Source organism: Canis aureus, chromosome 10 (genome assembly GCF_053574225.1).
Source record: "Canis aureus isolate CA01 chromosome 10, VMU_Caureus_v.1.0, whole genome shotgun sequence".
In the NCBI taxonomy this organism is placed as follows: Eukaryota; Metazoa; Chordata; class Mammalia; order Carnivora; family Canidae; genus Canis; species Canis aureus.
Window position 1 is genome coordinate 70,553,224 of NC_135620.1, and position 23,709 is coordinate 70,576,932.

Genomic DNA, 23,709 nt, shown 5'->3' on the forward strand with positions numbered 1-23,709 from the left:
GTTCATATGTAGGGTTTTTTTTCCCTTTTAGTCTGCTAAGAACACTAATTTTTCACATGTCCATCCAGCCTAGCATTCCTTGGATAAAGGCATCCCCGCTTGGTCCCCGTATATGTTCCTTTTATAGATCAAAAGATTTGACTTGCTCATATTTTGTTGAGTGTTTTCACACTCAGCACGTCCTGAATGGCAGTGGTCAGTAGTTTTCCTGCAATGTATGGATTTGGTCATGTTATTACACGACACTGGCTTTGTAAAATGAGCTGGGAAGCATTGTCGCATCTTTGTTTAGTTTAGTTTTTAAAGATTTATTCACTTATTCTAGAAGAGAGTGAATGGGGAGCACAGGGCAGAGGGAGAGAGAGAATTCTCCTGCTGAGTGTGGAGCCCAATCCAGGGCTCGATCTCACGATGCTAAGACCATGACCTGATCCGAAACCAAGAGCTGGGCACCCAGCCAACCGAGCCACCCAGGCGCCCCACACTGTCTCATCTTTTTAATTCCAGGAAGAGATTGCGTAGCATTTTTTTTTTTCCCTTAACTGTTCAAAAAAGGTTCATTAGTGAAATCACCCGGGCCTGAGTTTCCTTTTTGGATGGTTTCTAAATACAAATTCAGTTTCTCTGACACATACACGCAGAACTCCAGGTTTCTTTTTCTTTCTTGAGTGTTCATAGTTTACATCTTTCAAAAAATTGGTCTCTTCATCTACGTTGTAGAATTTATAGGCTGAGAACTGTTGGTAATGTGCCCTAATTATCTACGATTTTTATCCACTGTCAGGAATTATATAAATATGAATACCGAATTTTTGCTATCTCATTAGGATTGCCATAGAAATCAGCCACAATCACAATAAAAAATACCCTGAGAGGATTCTCATTAGGGACGCCTGGGTGGCTCAGCAGTTGAGCATCTGCCTTTGGCTCAGGGCGTGATCCTGGTCCCGGGATCGAGTCCCGCATCGGGCTCCCTGCATGGAGCCTGCTTCTCCCTCTCCCTTTCTCTGCCTCTCTCTCTGTAAGTCTCTCATGAATAAATAAATAAAATATTTAAAAAAAAAGAGGATCCTCATTAAACAGGTAACACAGAGTAGCCACGCCCCCCCCCCCCCCCCCCCCCCCCCCCCGCCAAGAATAAGCAGTAAGCAGCCTCAGAGAGTTTGCCAAGCTCATTCGTCTCTCCCAGCAGGACTATTTCGGGGAAGTGTGGAGACAGTCAGCTGGCAAGGTCAAACCGTCCAGTGGGTCCCGGCCCCACCTCTCCATGACCCTCAGCCAGTGCCTTCCTCTGCTGCTGGCCCTCGACACCCCCATGTATAAAATGGGAGGTTGGGAGGCTGGGATGTGTCTGCCTAGAGGGATTCCCACCACCTACCCTCCATCAGGGAAGAGCGGGGGTGGCATGTGATGCCCACGGGCCCCCGTGATGAGCAGACCTCGCTGCGGGCCGTGGCTGCTACTCAGCTGCTCTCAACGCAAAGGCGAGCATCTCAGAGGGGAAGGGTCTGATTTCTCAGCTCACACCCTAGGTGAGTGGGAAGATCACTAACCCTCCCTAGTGGGATTTGATCCTTAACAACAACAACAACAACAAAACGCAGGCCCTGTGCTGTGTTCGGGCCAGGATGCAAATGAAAGGGTGGTCAAGATCGGAGCTTTGGGGTCAAAAGGCCTGGTCTGGGGTCTGCCTTGGCCAGACTCACTCCTTCACTGAAGAACTCTTTTCTGAACACCTACTGTATGCCAGGCTCTGTCGTGGGCAGGGAGATAAAATGTTTAAAGAACCACCAGGGATCCCTGTGGGGCTCAGAGGTTGAGCACCTGCCTTCACTCAGGTCATGATCCCGGGGTCCTGGGATTGAGCCCCGCATGGGGATCCCTGCTCAGCCGGGAGCCTGCTCCTCCCTCTGCCTCTGCCCTGGCTCCTGTGCTCTCTCTCTCCCGCTCACTTTGCCTCTCAGATAAATTAATGAAATCTAAAAAGAAAGTGGGGTGCTGCCTAGGCTCAGTCCAGAGAAGAAGAGTTAGGAGAATAGACGCTGGCCAAGCCCATCCCAGGAGGGGTCAGCCCCAGCCCAGCTGGCTTCCCCGCTGACACACAGCGTGGGCTCCCAGGGAAGCGCAGCACACAGCGCCGACCTCAGCCAGGGAGACACCGACACCGCATAGGACATGGTCTGTGCCACGGCCACCAGCAGCGGGGTGATGATGACCCCGAAACTGGGACATCCTTGGGAACAGAGATCCTGTGCAGATGAACCCCAGCCAGGGTGGCAGCTGACTGGGACCAGCGGGCCCCCCTCCCTGGCATGACCTCCTGGGTGAAGGCTGTGCTGCCCCGTAGGACTGAGGCCTGGCAGGACTGAGCGCACGGGGCTTGAGAAGCTTGGTGACTTCTGAAAAGAACAAATGTCCTTCATTTCCTCTCGCTGCATTCTCTTGTTATTGGGGCAAGTTAGGGTACCAGGCAGGTGACAGCACAGCACGTGGCCTTTGGAGGGCCCCAGATCCCTGCATGATCCCGAGCAAGTCCGCTGCTCATCTATTAAACTGCACTACTGGGGCCCACCCTGAGGATTATGTGGGAGTGAACCCTACGGGGTTTAGCACAGTGCCGGATTCCTAATAGCTGGCTAATAACTAGCAACTGCTATCATCATTATTATTATTTCTAAATGCCAGTCAATCTGGTTGTCCTCAAAGGAACAAATGAGGCTTTATGGTTCATTCTGTGCTAGGGCTGGAAGCTGGGGGGCGGGGATGGCGGGGCAGGTACAAAGGAACAAGAGAGGTCTAAAGGTAAGTGCTGGAGGTGGAGTTAGCCCCTCCCAGGAGGCTGGGACAGCTCCCCCCTTCCACCCTGGCCACCCCCAGGGTAAGTGCTGGGAAGTGCCTGACCTCCTCCTAAGAGCTTCTCCTCCCAGAGCTTTACACCCTCCCCTCCCCTCCCCGACTCCCTGGGCTCCCTGGCTCCCTCTGACTCACCCTCCCCTGCTCCCTGGGCTCCCCGGCTCTCAGGCTCTGGGAAGCCAAGTGAGCCTGGAGGCTGGGCCGGAAGGCAGCACTTCCACCCAGGGGAGCTCTGCACCCCGCAAGGAGGCCTACTGACACATAAAGCCTGTTCTGGGCTCCAACACCCCCCCAGCCAAGCCCCTTCATTCCATTTCAATGTGCTGATCCCACCGACAGCGCGCCCCGCGCCCGGCGAAACCGGAATTAACGAGCGCTGGGCGCTCCGTGAGTGGGCAGGGGTGAGCACCCTGGAGGGAGCTTGGGAGGCGCACGTGGGCCAGTGGCAGGGAGCGTGAGCAGTGGTGGAGGGGAGGGGACCAGGGACAGGGAAGGAAAAGCCTCTCCCGAAGTCGAAGCCGGTGCATTTCACAAGCAAGTTAAGCGTGACTGCGGGGACTGGGAGGCGGGCTCCAGTGACCGGGAAACTTCCATGGAACCTTTTTCTGCGGCCTTGCCTGAAAATGGAAATGGCTCTACTGTCGCCGCTTTCACGCTTACGAAGGGGCGCTTGCTCCTGCCGCACCCCGCAGGGACTCCGAGGCCCCCCAGTCCTCTGGCCTCTGGTCCTCTCGACGCCCCAGGAAGCACACTGGTGCCCTGGCGCCCCGGTACCGCTCTCATCTATTAAACTGCTCTTCCTGGGTTCCCCGCGCAGGTGCTTACACACATCTCCAGCCCGATGAGCTGGTGTTAGGTGGGCGGCTTGGCAGCCCGTGCTCCCCCCTAGTGAGAGGCCTTGCGCGGCCTCCCCAGCACTGACCTCGGATCCCGGGCATCACCTGTTCGCGGCCGCTCGGCCTTGGGTGAATCCCGCGGCCCGTGGTCATCCTGCTCCGTGCTCCGTCGGCATCATCTGGCACCTTCTCCCCACCGGCTGGCGGCTCGCGCTGGCCGTCCTCTGCATCTGGGAACCCTTCCCGCCACTACAGGCACTTAAGCATTTGCGTTGTTCTTTCTGCCGGAAATTCTCATTTCCTCCTTCACATCATTAATTTTCTTCTCTTCTTTTAAGTTTCAACTGAAATGTTTCTTCCTCCAGGAGGCCTTCCCGGATATCCTAGATCAGAGACGGTCTCCCCCGTTACTATACCCACGCGGTGCCATGTGCTTTGCCCTCTTGTTACTTATCCTGATTGCAATTCACCCATCGGGCGGTCCCACCCCTACCCGCCCCGTCTTCCCACCACAAGGTAAGCTCCTGGAGGTCAGAGACTATCTGTCGTGCTGGCTCAGAAGCCACAGGGCGAGCACGGCGTCTGGCACGCGGGAGTCCTCAGCACACACGTGCTGATTACAGGGAAGGAGGGGCAGCCACGGACACTCGCTGCCTCTGTGTAATGTCCCCTCCCACTGTCCCTTCCTCCCACATGAAAGACCTGCCAGCGGGCTACCTGTTTGGGCATCTCTCCGTGGCTATGGGGACCCGCAGGGGAAGGAGAATGGAGTAGGCTCTGGGTCTGGGCACCCTCTGGCTCTCTCAGGCCGGGAAAACATGCAAATCTAGGAGAAAGCCTCCCAAATCATCCAACCCGACTATTCAACAGCCACTGTCCAAGCAGAGAGACCAAGGCCCCATGAGGAGAAGGGCATGGCCACCCCCACACAGCTGGGCCATGGGTCCCAGGGCCCCTGTCCTCCCCTACACAAGGCAAGCCCAGGCTCACAACGAGGCAGTGGAGGCCTAGTGGTTAAGGACATGGAGGGGATGGGGTGGGGGGACGGTGTCCCCGGGTGATGGGCATTAAGGAGGGCACGGGATGCAACGAGGCCTGGGTGTTACGGACAACAGATGAATCCCCAACCTGTACCTCTGAGACTATGATACACTCTATGATAATTCATCGAATTTAAATAAAATCTAAAAAAAATTAGAATTAAAAAAAAAAAAAAAAAACATGGGCTTAGAGTGTGCTGGGTGAGCGCAGGACTAGCACTTTTTTTTTTTTTTTTTTAAGGACTAGCACTTCTTAGCTGGGTGACCTTGGGCAAGTTGCTTAATGCTGGTCCCGAATCTGCCACCTGTAAAATGGGGACGAGAATGTTCCTTTCTCACACGTTGTCCTAGAAATCACGTCACACTGTATGACGTGTTCAGCAGTTCCCGGCACAGTGACTCTGCAGTGAGAGGACAACACGATAATGAAAGCTGCCCCCTGTCAGTGACGAGAGGGACAGGTGCAGAGACAGAGACAGACCGGAGGACACTGCTCAGGTCATCACACAGCATTCCCTCTACGAGACGCCAGACGAACACTGCTCTCAGGCCTCAGGAAGAGGAACAGGCGGGCTTCTCAAGCACGGCTGGTCTGTTTTCATCTCACAGACGTCTCTGACCTGCTTCCCTCTTTGCATTGGCTGCCGGGAAGCTCAGAGCCAATTCTGCATCCTGCCTGCACCAAGTGTTCCTGGCTTCATCCCTTTCTCTCAGCCCCCATATTTCTTCTCTCCAATCTCCTCAACTCATTCATTTAAGAAAATCTTGGGGTGCCTGGGTGGCTCGATCCGTTAAAGCGTCTGCCTTCAGTTCAGGTCATGATCCCAGGGTCCCGGGATCAAATCCCGCGTCGGGCTCCCTGCTCAGCAGAGAACCTGCTTCTCCCTCTCCGTCTGCTGCTTCCCCTGCTTGTGCTCTCTCATTCTCTGTCAAATAAATAAATTTTTAAAAAATATTTAATTTATTTATTCATGAGAGACGGAGAGACACAGAGGCAGAGACACAGGCAGAGGGAGAAGCAGGCTCCATGCAGGGAGCCCAACGTGGGACTCGATCCCAGGACCCTGGGGTCACGCCCTGGGCCAAAGGCAGAGGCCCAACTGCTGAGCCACCCAGGCGTCTCAATAAATAAAATCTTAAAAGAAAACTCTTTACTTGGTGCCTAGAAGCTGCCGATTCTAGGGGGTGGGTGGGAAATAATGGAATTACAACCGCAGGCAGGCCAAACGCAACGCGGTGCGGTGAAGTCGACTAGGCTAGTGGGAAAACTGGTGACCCTGAACGAAGTGTGTGGTTTGTTGAGCCGCATCGTACCAACGTCAGATTCTTGGCCTTGACGGCTGCGCCGCGGTTACAGATGTCGACGCTCGGGGAAGCCGGATGAAGGATAAATGGGGAGTCCCCCTGTGACTTCCCAGTATATCTAAAATGATCCCCAAATAATGAACATCTGCAACAACATGCACACGTGGGCTACGAGGAGATTGTTTCCTCCTGGGAGTCCCATCGAGGTGTCACCTTTACCTGAGAGCACGGGGTGTGCTCAGACCGGGGGGCATTTCAGAATCGTTTGGGGAGCCTCGAGAGCAAGGTTCTAGAAACCAGAGTCCCCATTCCCGCAGAGAGTCCCAGTTTTGCCTCCCACGAGCCGAGCCGGGTGGTGCTCCAGGTCTCAGTGGCTGCGCCTGGAATACGCGCCCCCTCCCCGAAGCTGCGCTCCAGGGCTGGTGGTGTGGGTACGTGATTTAACAGCACCAAGGTGCTGGGGAAACAGGGCCCCCCTCGGGCTGTCCAGGCTGCTGTGACAAAGCCCCGCAGACCCGGAGCCTATAAGCAGCAGGTATTTACTTGGCAGGGTTCTGGAGGCCCGAGGTCTGGGGTCAGCAGCCAGCCCGGCCGGGCTCTGGTGGGGATCCTGTTCCCAGCGGCAGACAGCCCACCCACCTCGTGTCCTCACGTGCACGTGCGTGCGGCGAGGGAGCCCCCTGGGGTCCCACTACCAAGGACACTCCACCTTCGTGACCTGATCACCTCCACAGGCCCCTCCCCTACTGCTGGTCGTGCTGGGCTGAGGGATTCCACAGAGGAGCGTGGAGGACGCAAGCCTGCAGCCCGTAACATCGACGCTCGCTCGGTAAACTTAACCTTCGTGGTTAACGTTCCGGTCAGCTCAGCCCTCCCCTCGTCCTCTCAACAGCCCTGAGAAAAAGCTGTCACTTATGATGCTTTTCTGGGAGAAGGAAGGGAAGCACGGACAGGTGGAGGGGCTCTCCACGGTCACCCCGCTATTAAAGCAAAAGCAGCAAAGCGGGAGTGGAGCCCCATCTTCCGGACCCCAAGCCCAGAGCTCTTGCACCTGCATCGTCGCTCCTAAAAGAAGCTGACAGATGCCCCCGCCGTCCCCCTCGACCGCCACGGCCCATCCACGACACGCACAGGGCACCTCCTGAGCAGCACCCTCACCTGCCACGACCTTTTCATGACCTTGTCTGCTCCTCTGTGTCCAGAATCAGTTCCCCCCCGCATCAGTGGGGCATTCGAGGCCCTTTGCTACAAGGCACAGTCTCATCTCGTGTCTCGTTCCCCGGCCACCCGGGTGCCCACGGTCTGGCCTTCTGGCTCCCTCAGTGGCACCCCCTTCTTCCCCAGGCCCTCCTCCCCAACCTGCCTCCTTCCGCAAGGCCGGCTCAGATGCCACCTGGGCCCTTGCTCACTGCTCCCATCGCTGCTGCCTCGGCTTCCCCGGCATCAGGATTTAGCCCAAACACGTGCTGCCACTTATTTAGGTGACCTGTGTCCCGGCCCAAGGTCCTCGTCCCTGCCTCGCTCACTGTCACCGGCCCCCGGGCTCTGGCGGGCAAGTTCTGGCAGCGGGACTGGCAGCGGGACGGAGCAGCGAGGTGGCTGAGACCCTGGGCGGTGGAACAGGCGCTGCCCGGGCGGATCCTGCCCTGCAACCGCCCACCGCATGCTTGGCGAGTACGTGGCCCCTCCTGCGTGTGTCCACCCGCAGACTGGAAACTGCGGGTCACAGCCGCCCACCCGGGGGCAGCCTGAGGGTTCAACGAGCCCCACGCACAGTCGGCTACAGTGCCTGGCCCATCAGCCTTCTCTAACAGGACAGCGTCGCCCCGGCTGAATGCCAGCGGGAGCTGCTCGGTGTCACCCCCCACTCCCTCCCTCTCTGTGCTCCCTATGAATTCGAGGTCACCCCCACCCCCACTCTCCATCCCCTCCCTCTCCGTGCTCCCCATGAACCCGAGGTCACCCCACCCAGCTCCTGCCCTCTCTCTCCCTCTCCGTGCTCCCCATGAACCTCCTGGAAGTCGGCCCTCGGGGCCCTCACCTTGAGCCCACTGCTCTCTGCTTCTGAGCCCGCGTCCACACCGGTGACGTAAATGCCCAGGCCGTACTCGGCTCCCCCGCGGATCGTGAGGCCCAGGGAGCGGCCCTCGCCCAGCACCAGGTTCACCTGCAGGAGGGACAGGAGACAGCTATTCGAGGGCCTGGAGGGTGGGTGACGTGAACTTCGTGGGGGCAGCACAGCAGGCTGGAGTCCTTGGCAAACCCCAAAAGGCACTCCCATTGAGGCCTGGAACATTCCGGGTCCCCTGCCCTGGCTCTGCCTCTGAACTGCTGTGTGACCTTGGGGAAGCCCCTGTCCCATCCTAAAAGAAAGGCAATGAGGGAGGTGACCTCCAGAGACCCCCCCAGAGTGACGCGACACCTCAGGTTTTCCCATGTGCTTCACACCGTGGGGGCGCAGGCACCCCAGCTGCCCTTCACCACCCGCTTCAGCCAGGGAGAGCCTGCTCTGGTCCAGGCTCCTTCAGCCCCCCATCCTCCTTAGGATCAACGCCAAGTCCACTCTGGTGCCCAAGGGTCCCCTGTCCCCTGGGGGGGTCTCCTGCTCTCCCAGCGGCCCACGGCAGCCTTGCCTCAGCTGCCCTCCCGTCTACAAACAGCAGGAGCGCCTGCTGAGTGCAGACCCAGTGCTGGGGGGGGCCAAGCGACCCCCCGGAAACAGTCCTGCTTCCGAGGGTCTCAGCAGAAGAGCACAGAGACCAGCAAGCAGAGCTTCAGAGCATAAGTGCTGGATCAAGGCCACAACGAGGCACAAAAGGTGCAAGGTCCTGACCGGGGGCGGGGTGAGCGGGGTGGCGGGAGGGCTTCCTGGAGAAGGCGGCATCTCTGAGATGGGAGTGTGAGCAGGAGTGAGCGAGCAGGTGCAGGGCAGGGGGGAGACGAGCTTTCCAGGGTCCCAGGGACAGCAGTCCTTGCTGTGTGCCGTCGAGGGGCCTCCTGGCTGCCGTAAGGCTCGACCACATGCTCCGCGGCGTAGCCAGCACGGATTCGTTACCTGGGAGGCCCTGCGTCCACGGGGCCGCCTTCTGTCCAGAGGCTCCCGGGGCGGGGGGGGGGAATGGGGAGGGGACCCGTTTCCTGGCCTCTTGTGGCTTTCAGGGACCACCTGCCTTCTTGGGCTCGTGGCCCCGTCCTCCATCCTCAGGCCAGCGGGGAGCTCCTCCGTGCCCAGGGCAGCACGCCCCCCTTTGTCTGACTCTGCCCCCCTGCCTCCTCCTTCCCAGGACCCCGTCACGGCACGGGGCCACCCAGAGAATACAGCAGACTCTCCCCATCTCAAGAGCCTCGACTTCCCACAGCCGCCAACTGTCTTAGGCCATGGAAGGGGACGTCCTCCCGGGCCCCGGGGAAGAGGCAGCAGGTGGCCCGGGTCTTCATTGTGTCGGCCACAGGCACCCCCCCAAAGAGCTCCTAGGGGAAATCCTCATCTCGGAGTCCATCCTGTGGAGCCTGACCTCAGGCAGGGTGTTCCAGAAGTGTGACCTCCGAGCCATGAAGGCCTAGGGGTCAGCCAGGGGAAGGGGGAGGGATGACAAGTATTTGGGGCGGGGGGAGGAGGAAGGTGTGCAAAAGCTCAGAACCTGGATGTGGCATGGCCCCCAGGGGTCCTGCAGGGTGCTGTGTGGCCAAGAATGGTGGGGAAGGGGGGCCAGGGCAAGACTGGCTAGCGGGGGGCCTGGGCCGGGCCGAGAAGCTTTAGGGGGACACTGACTGGCTCAGATTCGGGCCGAGATGCATTAGGGGGGACACAGACCGGCTCAGATTTGGGCTGAGATGCTTTGGGGGGTACACGAACCGGCTCAGATTCGGGCTGAGAAGGACAGAGGGCTTGGAGACAGACGGATGGGGCCTTGCCCCGGGACTGCCACGCTCTCCCAGCTGCGTGATGCCGGCCCCGTCATCGCTACGCCACGGCACACGGTCCCACGTGAATACTGCTCAGGGAAAAACCTCATCCTCGTCCCCCCCAGGACGGCTACTACCACACACAAACACGCCCCTGAAAATACCAAGTGCTGACAAGGAAGTGGACGGAGCAAGTGGAACCGTCACGCCCCGTCGGTGGGCACGTAAATGGGGCAGCCACCATGGGAACCTGTCAGGAGGTCCTCGGAGCGTCAGAAATACAATTAGTATCACCCCAGACTCCAGCAACGGCGCCCAGGAGGCCCGAGAGCGGGTCTCAGGCACGTCCTTGCAGGCCGGCAGCGAGCCGTGTTACCTGCAACCGCCCTTGGGGTGAGGATGCGAGCCTGGTGAGCGCGGGGGGGCCGTCCGACGGCCTGGATGGGAAAGAAGCCCTGGCACGTGCCACAGCCCGGACGAGCCTCGGGATGGTCAAGGCAGAGTGGAGTCCCCTGCAGGGAGCCCGATGCGGGACTCGATCCCTGGACCCCGGGGATCACGCCCTGAGCTGAAGGCAGACGCCCAACCGCTGAGCCGCCCAAGTGCCCCCTCTAAGCCACTTCTCGATGTCTTCAAGTGGGGAGGTCCCGATGGGCTTCGCCCCATCAAACTGGGAAAGAACCGTGAAGGGTGAGGCCCGGAGACCTGCTGACCTCGGGTGGGCGTCACCTCCCGTGGGTGAAGGACAAGTGACAAAGCCCAAACAGGTGCTCGTCCTCCCTGGAGGGTGACGGGCTGGGCACCAGCCGCCAGGGCCACACGGCTGTTCAGGCCGCCATGAAGATGCCAACTTGGGCCACAGATGGCCACAGCCTCCTCTGTCCCCTCGTGACAACGGTGGGGAGGTCTGGCCGCACAGGCCTTCGCTTGGAGCGCACCGGGCTGCTGGCGGGCGAGTCCACGGCCGCCCGGTCACTCCCGTAGCACGTGCTGGGCGCCTGCGCTGTGCCGCACCGGCCCGTGCTCCACGAGGGTGCCAGGGCCCCACGGCCCCGGCGCTCACCCGGCGGCAGGCGGAGGAGCCCCTACCCGGTCTCCACTTTACGGGGACGCCGGGCTCACAGCCCTTACGCCACTCAGCCAAGGTCACACGGCCGGCCACGGCGGAGCCGGGATTTGGATCCGCTCGTCCTCATGGCCCTGTTGCACGGATGCTGCCCTGGTTAAGCCCCCCCAACTGACGTGTTTCGGTTTGTTCCCGCTGGAGAGGCTGCGGGGTATTCGAGAACGGGAACCCCGGGGCAGGAAAGCCCCGCTGCACGCCGCCCCTCTGGGCCTCGGAGGACATGGTGTCACTGGAGCACGGACGGCTCTGATCCCCGCGGACTTACAAGTCGTCCTGCCTCCTGCTCCCCGCTTCAGCCTCACGGGGCGGCTCTCACGCCTCAGGAGGGAGGACCGCGCGACACCACAGCCCGAGAGCCGGCTTCCCCGACGGGCAGGTCAGGGTCCCACCCACGGCGGGATTTTTTCATCCCTGCCGCCCTGGGCAGGCTCCCTGGGAGGAGGAGGTGAAGGCTGGCGCGGGCAGTCTGGGCGCCTGGTTGCCGTGGTCTGTAACGTCGGACAAGCCCAGGACACCGGGAGGAGAGACGCAGGACCCGCTGGGCTCCAGGGCCCCAGGAACAGAAGTGCGGGCCCCCCTGCTCCGCACAACAGGAAACGGGGGTTTCCGGGCTGCGTGGGCGAGAAGAGGAACAGAAGGGAGGCCAGAAGCTTGTCTGGAGCTGTGACATCTGTGAAGGCGGCTCTGGTGTGGTCCGGGGTGTTTCCTGCCTCCTGAGGTCTCTGGGTCCTCCCTGGAGCACAGTTCTCTAAGTATCTGCCTTCCGCGTTCCTATGTAAGTTATTCTAAGACACCGGGGGGGGGGGGGGGCACCTTATCTGCTCCCAGCCCTCTCACCCCCTCCATTCCAGAGGTAGGGCCCTTCTGGTTGAACCTTGAGGACGTGCGCCGGTTCCCACCTCAGGGCCTTTGCACGTGCTGTCCTTACCGCCTGGGGTTTTCAGTCCTCTGAGTGCACGGCAGCCCCTTCCTTCCCCTCCAGGTCTCAGCTCACAAGTCAGGGCCTCCCTGTCCATCACGCTCCACCTCTCCCCAGAGTTTACATCCTTCCGTGGCTCCTCACCACCTCGATGGCCTTGCCTTGCTCATTCACACTCCTCTCTGGATTATTGTCTCACTCGTCCTGTGACCTCCAACCTCACCGGGAGCTTCCCCACAGCAGGGCCTCATCTCTCTCGTACTTCTCTGTGCCTCCCTCCCATCGCCGCGTCAAGTGCTCCGCAGGTGCTAAGTACGGGGCGACCTGTGGAACGAGTCCTAGGTGCCATCGTGTTCCCTGTGGGATTCCTGCGCCTTGAAATGGGGAGGAGGACAGCCACCCCGCTGGGCGGCCAGGCGGATTCACTCGGATGCCAGCAGCACAGAGCCCAGCCCCCAGCGGCGCCACGGCCCACAGCCCACGCAGGGGAGGCCCAGCCGCGGGAGGCTGACCTTGAAAATGACTCCAGGCCGCAGGCTCCCGGCTGGCTCGAGATTGCCGGGCGGGGAGGGGGCCCAGCCTCCTCTGCCCCAGCCCGCGCTGGCCACCAGGCAGCTCCAGAGGGGGGACCTGCCCACTGGCTACCCCTCTGCTTGCTGCCCAGCGCGGGAGCCACCGCCCGCACGGCGACATCTGCGAGAAGAACACCGAGCCTCGGGGGCGCCCCAGTGGCTCAGCGGTTGAGCATCTGCCTTCGGCTCAGGGAGTGATCCTGGGGACCCTGGATGAGTCCCGCATCGGGGTCCCCGCAGGGAGCCCGCTTCTCCCTCTGCCTGTGTCTCTGCCCCTCTCTGGGTCTCTCATGAATAAATTAAGTCTTTAAAAAATGAAAAAGGGGCAACCCGGGTGACTCAGCGGTCTAGCGCTGCCTTCAGCCCGGGGCATGACCCTGGAGACCTGGGATCGAGTCCCAGGTCAGGCTCCCTGCCCGGAGCCTGCTTCTCCCTCTGCTTCTCTCTCTCTCTGTCTCTACGAGAGAGCCGCGTGCAGGAGGTACACTCCTGGTCTCCGCAGCAACCGTGGCTGGCAAAGCAAACAGCACCAGAGCAAAGTTTAAAAATTGGGGCGTGGGGGGTGTGGAATTACTTCCTTTTCTGGTCTTTTTAAAAAAAATTTTATGTAAACAGTTGCAGTATGAGGGGAGGAGGGCTTCAACAGCCCTGTGCCCCTTCTTCGGGTCACAACAACCCATGGTGCTCGAGAGGCAACATGCCAGCCGCCACCTGCTCCAGCCACACTCTCCGGCCACCCGCTCCAGCCTCCCCTTGCAGCCTCCCCCTCCAGTGGCTTTGGTTCTGTGGATCAAAGCGCCAGCCCTGCAAAGGGGCAGAGAGCCCACACGCTGGAAATCCCTTTCCTCCAGGAGGCGCACCGAGCTCCTCACCTTCAGTTCTGGGACTGCCCTCGCCGGCTACGAGGTGAGCAGCACCAGGTCCTGTTCCCCTCAACCCAAGATGCACAGGGGCAGGAGGTTCCCAGTGGAGCCCTGAGTCCCAGGGCTGCAGGTGGCCACATGCCCAGGAAGCTAAATCATGTTGAATTTACAGGGCAGGGGGGCTCTGAGCTGTCTCTCCTCCCTTTTCCACCCCAGGGGCTAGAACGAGGAGCCGGCAGGATGCAGCTTCCACCATCAGAAGGGGCAACAGCCCGGGGGATGATGATGGGAGTGCATGTGGGCCCCAGAATAAGACGTGGAGCAGGGCTGCCGCTCCGGCCCAGACCGTCCCATTCTGCGTCAGGGAGACACAACTGGTCTGAGTCAAGCCACGGCCTTTGGGCGCTGGTTGCAGGCTCGTAGCTCGTATCAGAAAATACATCGCATGGGTCGAAAAGAGGAGGAAACCCCTCCGTAGGTTCCTGAGAGGACAGAGCCCCGAAAGAACCAGGCCCCTTTGTCCAGCCTCCAAGAAGCTTCCCTGTTCTGAGTCAGGCAAGGAGAACAGGCCCTTGGGGGGATGAGCCTGCCCCCCCCACCCCAACATCCACCCCTCGCCGAGGCCGGGCAGCTCACCTTCTTCTCGTCCCCGCCTTGCAGGAGGTGCAGGGTGCTCCTGGAGTCACCCTCGCGCTGCCTCAGGGTGCTGCCGTGGGTCTGGGGCAGGCCTGAGGGCGGGGAGATGCTGCGGCCCTGGGGGTCCACCCAGGTGTAGATGTGGTTGGTGACGTAGCCCCCGGGGATGCGCCCTGCCGAGTACACGGACAACAGCAGCTTCTTAGAGCCCTTCAGAGCCTAGAGAGAGAGAGAGAGAGAGAGAGGGAGGGACACACGGGTTAGGAGGAAGGGGGCATCGAGGGTCGACCCTCCCTGTTCCCAGAGCTCACGTCTCCCCAGACTCTCTGCCACCCCCACCGCCCCCTGGAGCAGGAGGCCAGCCCCTGAGTGCCCCCAACCTTTGTCTTTCTTCCCCAGCCCTCCATTTTTGTCCTCTGGAAACAGGGACACCCGTTCCGCCCCGATCTTGAAGTGGTCCACGTGTACGGGCCCCCTGCCTCGCGCAGCCAGGCACCAAGAGTTCCCACTACGCGCCTTTGGGAGGCCTGCTTGGCTGGCCCCGGGGGACCTGGCCGGGAAGGGCGGCTCCCCGTGTCTCCGTTACCCGTACAGACTACGTCGGGGCCTGGAATGCGGGGTCCAGGCCGAGGGGCCCTACGTGACCAGACCCCCACAAATACCCTGGCGCTGACTCTGACGAGCATCCCTAGTAGAGACCACAGCTCATCCTTGCTGCGCCTACAGCAGAGGGAGACTCTGAAGCCTGTGCCTGGTTTCCCACACACGTTGCCCCCTGCACCCGTTCCCTGCGCTCACTTCGCTGTGTATCATTTCACTGGCGTAAATCTTTTTTTTTTTTTTTTAAGCCTTTATTTATTTGAGAGAGGCAGAGAGAACACGAGCCAGGAGGAGCAGCAGAGGCAGAGGGAGAAGCGGACGCCTGACTGGGGGCGGGATCCCAGGACCCTGAGATCAGGACCCGAGGCGAAGGCAGATGCTTAACCGACGGAGCCTCCCAGGCGCCCCTCGCTGTCACAGATCTTTGTCCCAGGCTCGATGACACGCTGGACCTGTGAGCCCTCCCAGAACCCGAACAGGCAGAGCAGCAACCTTGAGAACGGAGAGGAGGCTGGTGCCTTTGACGAGAACACCATGCAGAGCCGGCCCGGGGAGGGCCTGGGCGGTCACCGCGTCTCCCACGCGTGCCTGCCTCCAGCAGTTCTCAGAAGGGGTCCCTGGGAGCCCGCGATCGGGAGGGACAGAGAGGCAACGAGGATGCAAAGCACAGTCGAGGACACGGGAGGCCAGCCCCAGGCAAGCCACTGCCCCGTGCGCCTCAGTTTCCCCAGCTCAAGACTGTGGGACTAGAAAATCTGACGACCACTCGGGACACCTGGGGGGCTCAGGGGTGGAGCGTCTGCCTTGGGCTCAGGCCGTGACCCCAGGGTCCTGGATTGAGTCCCGCATCGGGCTCCCTGCATGGAGCCTGCTTCTCCCTCTGCCTGTGTCTCTGCCTCTCTCTGTGTGTCTCTCATGAATAAATAAATAAAATCTTTAAAAAAAAGAAAAAGAAAGGAAGAAAATCTGACAGCCACTCAGGCTGAGACCCTTCCAGAACCTCCAACGCTGGTGTTTTGGGTAAATGTGGGCTTCCAGTGGGTCCTGGAGACCGAGAATATTATCCTCATCCGCTCCTGCCTCCTTTATTGTTCTGGCAAAACTGAACAAACACAAGATTCCCGAAACAGCCGTTGCCGCGCCAGAGCAGGCTCTCGGAAGGTGGGCTGGGTGCAGGGCCCTCGGAGGCCGCGCCGACGGCTGCGCCCACGGCCCCTTCCAGCTAAAACACGCTCGTGTGTGTGTCACGCGGGGGACACATGTTGGCAGAGACAGTCTGAGTTCCTGGTCTCCGTCTTCTTTCTGCCTTTTTGTCTCCATTTTCACCAATAGCCACTTGCTGGTCTTCCAGAGAGGCTCTGAGCCGACAGGCGACCCCCTAAAGGCCCGGGTGAGGCGGGCTCCGCCCCGGAGCACCCCCCCCCCCAGCTCTCCAGCAGGCTCAGGCCCAAGCGGGGGGCGGACCTGAGATGCCCTCATTTCTCAGAACCCCCAGCAGCTTCTGTCTCCACAGCGAGCGGCTCAGGCGGCAGAGGACACTAGGAGCTCTGCCCGGGAGACAGGCCCAGCGCGTCCCCGCCGTGTCCTCCCCTGGCCGGGCCCAGTTCCGCCACCCGGCAATGAGCAGCGTGAGGTCACTAATCGCTGGGGTCCCACCCCGGCCTGGCGAGCGGCTCCGGCTAGAAGGAAAGGCTGCAGCCGACGGTCCCGAGGGTCCTGAGCCGGGGCCACAGGGGGATCAGGGCCCTTGGCCTACGGAGCACACACGGCCCCGGCAGCCCTGGGGAGTGAGGACTCAACGCCGTGCCGGCGGAGTCCTGGGGCTCACCCGGGGGCTCCGAGGCTCCCTGTCACCTGGAAGGGGCCAAGAGGGCGTGAGACACCAGGAGGGCGGACGAAGCAGCTGAGGTCGGCGTTGTCACGGCCGCGGGGACGTCCCCAGGGCCCCCAGGGCCGGGCAGGCAGGCATCCTTCCCATGGCTCTGCTCCTGGCAGCCGGCTGCCTGCGGGTGGGGGGCGACCCCCAGCACCCACCCGAAAGCCACGTGGGTGCTCGGCCCGTGCAAGCTGGTGACCGTGAGCCATGCCTCTGTCCGGCAAAGCCGCCTGCACGGCCAGCGCATCTCCTGAACCCGCTGCTCATCGCCGGCCCTCTCTGTGCACCTGCTCCTCTCCTGTAAGAGGATTACAGTCCGCTCTCTCCTCGGGCAGGGGAGCCCCCGTGGCACCGTGCCCGTCGCCAAAACAACAGCGTGAGATCTAAGGGCGAGGCCACTACACGCGGGGCGCCCACAGAGGCTAAGCTCCCCGCGCCTGCTCCATCGCGCGTGCGCCGGGAAGCCGGGCCCAGGGCCTGCTGCGTTCCGCGGAGCTCATCGGGGCTCAGGCTCCAGCCGTCGGCCGAGGACTGTGGAGGCAGCGCGTTCTGATTGTGGAAACGCGAAGGATGTGTGTGTGTCTCCAAACTTAATAGCTTGCTACTTGGGTTAATGCTCTCGGGAGGCAAGTCGGCCTCACTCGGCTCCCCAGAGCTGACTCTCCAAGCCCCCAGGTCGCAGACCGGGCCGTGTGGCTCCGCTCAGCAGCGGACGGAGGAACGGATGGGGGCGGCCCCCGCGGAGCGGACGGGGCGCTGTGGGATCACGCGGCACAGGCACACATGCCCCCGTGTCCAAGGGCACGCAACCGACGCGCACGAGTGACGTGGGCCACGAGGTCACAGGACAACGGACTGCGATCCCCGGGGGCACGGGCACAGGACGCGCTCCGGCGAAGTCTCAAGGAAGGGACATCCTGGTGACTCAGCCACCAGGGGCTCGGGACGCAGACCTCAGGGGTGAGGTTTTCTCAGGCACAGAGATGCTCAACCTCAGGAAGAGGGGCCGGTCCGAGACCCAGGCCCAGGTTAGTGATCAGGAAAAGAGGAAAGGATGACACGCGTGCGCTGTCCCCGACCCCACCTTGCCCAGCTGGGCCCCTGGGTTCCGAGTCACTGGGCCTCAACCTGACCCGGCTGTCGGCTTGCTGTGTGACTCGGCAAATGGCCTAACCTCTCTGTGCCTGTGTCTGTACTTCAAATGCAACTATTGGGGTGCCTGGGGGGGTCAGAGGTTGAGCGCCTCCCTTCGGCTCAGGGTGTGACCCCGAGGTCCAGGGATCGAGTCCCACATTGGGTTCCCTGCAGGGAGCCTGCTTCTCCTCTGCCTGTGTCTCTGCTTCTGTGTCGGTGTCTCTCATGAATAAATAAATAAAATCTCTTTAAAAAAATGCAACTGTTGTCAAGCATTATTAAGATAACGTAGGGGGGCCCAGCTGGCTCCATCAGAGGAGCGTGCAACTGTGGATCTTGGGGTTGTGAGTTCGAGCCCCGCATTGGGTGTAGAGGTTACTTAAACAAATAAAACTTAAAAAATACACATAACATAGACTTCCTATATATAGTATAAAGCACCTGGCACATAGTAGGTGCTAAATATGAATTTCCTTCCTCAGTCTACCAGCTTCTTCTCCCAAATCCAAGCCCTAGAATTCTCTAAAGTCCTAATCTACGTGGACACAAATACAGAGGCAGTTCTAGCCTCTCTTACAACTTTCCTTTTTTTAATTTTATTTTTAAATTTTTTAAAAAAGATTTTATTTATTTATTCATGAGAGACACAGAGAGAGGCAGAGACACAGGCAGAGGGAGAAACAGGCTCCCTTTGGGGAGCCTGATACAGGACTCGATCCCAGGACCCTCGGGGTCACGACCCCAGCCAAAGGCAGATGCTCAACTGCTGAGCCACCCAGGCGGCGACCCTCTTACAACTTTCCTCATCTGCAGAAACATCCTTCCTTTAATCCATATACTCCCTCACATCTGCCCCGCCTCTGGCATTCAGCCCATTCCCACCACCTCCAGGAGGGCCTCCTGGATCGTGACCGACTCTCCTCCGAGGGCACCCAGCACGGTTTGTTGCCATGTAAACGACGGTCTCCGCCTCACCTTCCTACACCCTGTCTCTGGGACTACAAGCTATGTTCCTTGAGGCACACGGCATGCTCTGTTTTCTTTAGAACCGTTGCCAACCAGATATTTATTGAGCTTTCTGAATGCCAGGCAGCCCCAGGGAATCTTTTAAATGAGGCCGCAGAAAGATCAGTGCAGCTGACTAGGGCCCAGGCAGCCTCGGGTCACCGCCCCATGCCTCTCCACACTCGTGTGCACACACACACCTCGGGCTCACACAGAACTTGGCGAGAGAAGCAAGAGAGTGGAGACAGGCCGCAGAGAGTCCCGACCCAGCTCTGCCACCTGCCAACGGCAACCTGGTGCAAGTCACTGGGGTGTGGCCCAGTTTTGCAGGCATAAGACCCTATAGGGGTGGTATCCTATCACAGGGTGCTGGTGAGGGTTAAATTAGATTTTTTTTTAAAGATTTTATTTATTCATGAGAGACCCGGGGGGGGGGGGGCGGGCAAGACACAGGCAGAGGGAGAAGCAGGCTCCATGCAGGGAGCCCGATGTGGGACTCGATCCCAGAACCCCGGGGTCACGCCCTGGGCCAAAGGCAGATGCTCAACCACTGAGCCACCTGGGGATCCCATGGATTAAATCAGTGTAAATGCATGAAGTGTTTGATGCCTGGAACACAGGTCAGAGCTGCAAAAGGCTGAGGTCTGATTATTCTAGGGAAGCAGGGTGGCGGCCCCAACGCACCATCCGTGATGACCGCTGCGCATCCTCCCCAAACGTTCTGTCCTCCTTCTCAACAGGTGGACGGACATGTGCAAAAGTACCGTTGCTGATCTTTACATAAATGGACTCACACTTAACATGTTCGCCACCGTGGTTTTTCCAGCTAAAAGGACGTGTGTTGAGGATCTTCGCTCCCCGGTTCCCTGACATGAGCCAGGCTCGTTCTTTGTGCCCTAGGGCACGCTCCCTGCCAGCGGAGCACCACGGCTCAATGCCCACTCCTCCGTTGCTGGACGCTTAGATGGTTTCTTGGGCTTTCCCACCGCAAACAGAGCGACGGTGACACACCTCTTCGTGCATCTGGAAGCACACGCGTGTCTAATCCTCTAGTTGGGGGATGAGTGGAGTTCCCGAGGCCCCAGCGACGCATCTTTTCTCATATGCGCCCGCGTCCCTCCCTGCTCTAGCTCCTACAGGCACCTGCAGGGGGCAGCACTGTGACATCCCAGCCGACCCCTGTGCATCCCCCTCCAGGGCTGTGGATGGGGCCAGACGGGCCTTTTCCGATGCCTTTTCCCAAAGCAGAGCTCACTCTGGTGCAGGGGCCTCGCCTCCTTTACGCTCTTCCACACGCTCGAGAAATCTCCTGCTTATGGGCAAACCGTGGCTCTATTTTCCAACCGCATCTGGAAACTAGAGGATTGCAGAGCACCGAAATAAAAAGGTATCTTAGGGGGAGGCTTTCCCCCCACCCCACAGAGTTTTCAGTGAGAGGTATAGTCTCTAGGGAGGCCATTCCCAAACAAAGTTCTGCTCTTCCTGGCTTTGAGACTTTAGACAAGCTGCCTCCGCTTTCGACGGGATGCTGCACACAGAGCGTCCTGCACTCGGTAGGGTGCATGGCGGGAGCCCAACACGGTGGCTGGTGTTACTGGGAAGAGCGAAATTATGGGGATGACCACACACTTTATTGTTCCCCTTGCACAGATGAGGAGAGGCGCTCCAGGTGGTGGTGTGACCTATGCAAGGTCATAAAGAGGACAAGGGGGCAGGGCTGGTTGGACTTTCCAACTCACGCTTCTTTCACCAGCAGTGCAAGACGGTTCCGATACCCAAGGCCAGCCCTCTGTCCTGGAGAGGGTCTGAAGAGGGGCCGTGGGGCTTACAGGCTATAAGCAAGGGAGAGAGGCCCCCGAACTCTGGAACCCTGGGCTGGCGCTAGGTACAGCCACATGGGCTAGAGGGACCCTCCCCGTTCAGCCCCACTTGGAGGGAGGACAGAAATGAATGGTGTGGACTCTGCGCCCCAGGGGCGTGTTTTAATATCATGAGAAAGTAAAGCCCTAATTAGCCCTGTCTTCAGAGCACCTTCCTCTGCATCCCATTTTTATCTGCATTAATTACCTCTTACAGGGACCACTAACTGCAAGAGCTTCCCAGCCTCTAAAATCAGTCTCTGCTGGGCAGCCAGGACATCTTTTTTTTGTTTGTTTTTAAGATTTTATTTATTCATTCGTGAGAAACAGAGAGAGAGAGAGAGAGAGAGAGAGAGAGAGAGAGAAAGTAGGCTCCCTGCATGGAGCCCAACATGGGACTTGATCCCAGGTCTCCAGGATCACACCCTGGGCCAAAGGCAGTGCTAAACCACTGAGCCACCCGGGCTGCCCGCCAGGCCATCTTTTAAAATGCAGTGGACCCAGCCCCCTGCCTGGAGCATCTGGAAGCCCCAGACCTGCCCATGGGGGTTGCAGGCTGCCCCTTCCTGCCAGACCAGAGGGGCTGGGGGGATCCCAGCAGGGGGGGGGCAATCCCTTCAACCCAGTTGCCAAACAGCCCCCTCACCCCCTGGACCTTCCTCCTCCCTCTATCCCTGACGGTTCTGGCTTTCCCAAACCCCTTTTGATCTTCTGATTCCTCTTGGGTTGAAGCAGACCAAGTTCCCCCCAGGCACCCCAGTTTGGGGGGGTGCCTGTATTTTTTTAATGACACCCCAGTTCCCCACCTGTTCCTCCCTTTTCCCATGCTGCCAACTTCTAGCTGCAATAGTGACTTTGTGCTTGTCTGTTTAGTTCTGTGTATAAATGGAATGTTGTGGAGATGACCCTTCCTTGCACCACCTGGTTCCCCTCCCCTTTACCCCTGGTCTTGGCACTCATGGAAACAGGACCAGTAAGGTCCTTCAATTAAAAAAAACCAACAACACACACAACAATAAAAAGGCTCACTAATGGGAAAAAAAATGCAGTGGACCCTGTTCCTTCTGTAAACTCTCCCGTTGCTTCTGATTTAAAATGCAAACTCCTCGCAGTGTGTCTCAGGCCTGAGCGGCCTGCTGCGGGCCCAGCCCCATCTCCTGTCGCTGCCACCGGCCCTTCTTACAGTAGCAAATGCTCTGAGTTATTTGCAGGTGCTGCTCCCTATCCCTGAAAGTAGGTATCTCAACATGTGTATACAGTGGCTATTTAATTTATATCCTTCTCAGTCGCTAGAGGAGTCAGGGAATTCTTCTGTTTTGGTCACAGATGTGTCAATAAATACGAAAGACTGGAGATTGTGGGTGATTCCACAGAAAATGAGAAACAATGAAGAAAAGCAGTTGAGGGGATCCCTGGGTGGCGCAGCGGTTTGGTGCCTGCCTTTGGCCCAGGGCGCGATCCTGGAGACCCGGGATCGAATCCCACATCGGGCTCCCGGTGCATGGAGCCTGCTTCTCCCTCTGCCTGTGTCTCTGCGCCTCTCTCTCTCTCTCTCTCTGTGACTATCATAAATAAAAAAAAAAAAATTAAAAAAAAAAAAAGAAAAGCAGTTGAAATTGCCTTCCTCCCGAAATGAACTGCCTTTCTTTTAAAACTGGCTGCCAATGAAGAATTTCACCTGAAATACCAATGGATTCTCTAGTGGAATGTAAACAATGCATGCATTTCCCTTTTTGCCTTGGTTGCTAGGGAGCTCACAATTCCACTTGAATATGAAATATCATTCCTCTTAAAGGCAATACACACACACACACACACACACACACTTTCCAATATGGTTTCTGGTTTTCTGTACTTTCTAGGTGAAGTCGCTCAATTACTTCTAAAGTACGAAGAAATACTCATTACAAACATATTAACAAGTAAGTAAATAGGATACGTAGAGTTCAAAGAGGATGTTAAGCCACACCAATCCTATAAGAGGAGCTCAGGAAAACAACGGCCGAGGGAAGGAATGAATGTGCAAGCACATCCCCAGCATCAGATGCCTCATACGTGTTGCTGGAGAGGCAGAGATATGTTTTACAGACGCCTGGGCAGTAACTCTGCTTCCTCATCCTACTCCCTCCTTCCACTCCATAGGACTACTTTGCTGCTGCTGCTGCTGCTGACTTTGGCCTAAGAATCATGTCATCTAAAAACATCCCCTTAAATAAAAGCCTGAAAAGCGTTAGTTTATATTCTGCTGGAACGTTGACGTAAGCGAGCGGGGGTATGCTGCGAACTCATGTTACCTGGAAGGACGGTGGCTTCATTTTGGTGTCCCTGACAGCTGCGTGCCCGTTAGGAGACCAGGATCTGGGGCAAAGCTTGCCGCCACATGGCTCACCAGCTCGGGTCCTGTGGCCACATCCCGGGGGAAATCACTTTGGAGGGCAGAGCAGCTGCAGGGGCCCATCCAAGACCCTTCCCTGAGATGCAGCTCAACACAGGCATGAAGCAAAAGTAAGTGGAAGCAGGTTGATCCAACCAGCAAGGAATGTGAATGCACAGAAAATAAAGGCCAGGGGCCAGGGCAGAGAATGACAGCTAGTTAGGAGGGTGGAGAGTAATCAACATCTTCTTTTCCCCTTTTGAGTCTTTAAAAAAAAAAAATGTTTCTATTTGCCTTTAATTGGAACCTTACAAAGTAGATTTCAAAAAAATCCAACTCTTCATTGCTTCCACTGTCCTTTCTTTATGAGTTTGACCTTCTCCAAAGGCTGTGCGAAGAAGGAAGCGTTTGCTCCCGTGCTAGGAACACCAAGATCCCAGAGGCTGGAACAGGGACCTGAGATTTTAAAGCCTCTGATCTCCAGGATCTTTGCTCCTAAATGTCTCTCAGTGAGTAAAACCTGTGTGAAGAGGGAAAGCCTGAAGGACCAGAGAGAGAAAGAAAATGTTGTCCTTGCGGGTAACGCTATGGGAAATTTGCGAGCGGGTGACACAGGGGCCATTCTCCTTGCAAAACAGCTCAGAAGCTGAGGACTGATTCCAGATTCCAGAAAGATATTGATTCCTTTTTAATGCAATTCTTCAATTATCCACTAAGCCTGGCTTTTAGTCTCTTATAATTTAAGTAAATTGCTTTACAAATGTTCTTTTAAATTTGGTCTCTTTATTCTTTTCCCTTTTTTGGG

The 23,709-nt window shown here is 58.3% G+C and overlaps 1 protein-coding gene and 1 long non-coding RNA gene across 5 annotated transcripts in view; one reads left to right on the forward strand and one right to left on the reverse strand.

Moving 5' to 3' along the window:
* WHRN (whirlin) overlaps positions 1 to 23,709 on the reverse strand; it is an 82,836-nt gene that overhangs the window by 46,163 nt on the left and 12,964 nt on the right. For all 4 annotated transcript variants that reach the window (XM_077913056.1, XM_077913055.1, XM_077913054.1 and 1 more), the window contains exons 2-3: positions 14,057 to 14,275; positions 8,076 to 8,201 (exon numbers count right to left, since the gene is read on the reverse strand). In XM_077913056.1, coding sequence (XP_077769182.1) covers positions 8,076 to 8,201; positions 14,057 to 14,275 — 345 coding nt within the window. The remainder of the gene's footprint in view (positions 1 to 8,075; positions 8,202 to 14,056; positions 14,276 to 23,709) is intronic.
* On the forward strand, positions 22,287 to 23,677 carry LOC144321795 (uncharacterized). Its single transcript, XR_013387309.1, has 2 exons — positions 22,287 to 22,452; positions 22,673 to 23,677. It is a non-coding gene; the product is annotated as an uncharacterized LOC144321795 (long non-coding RNA).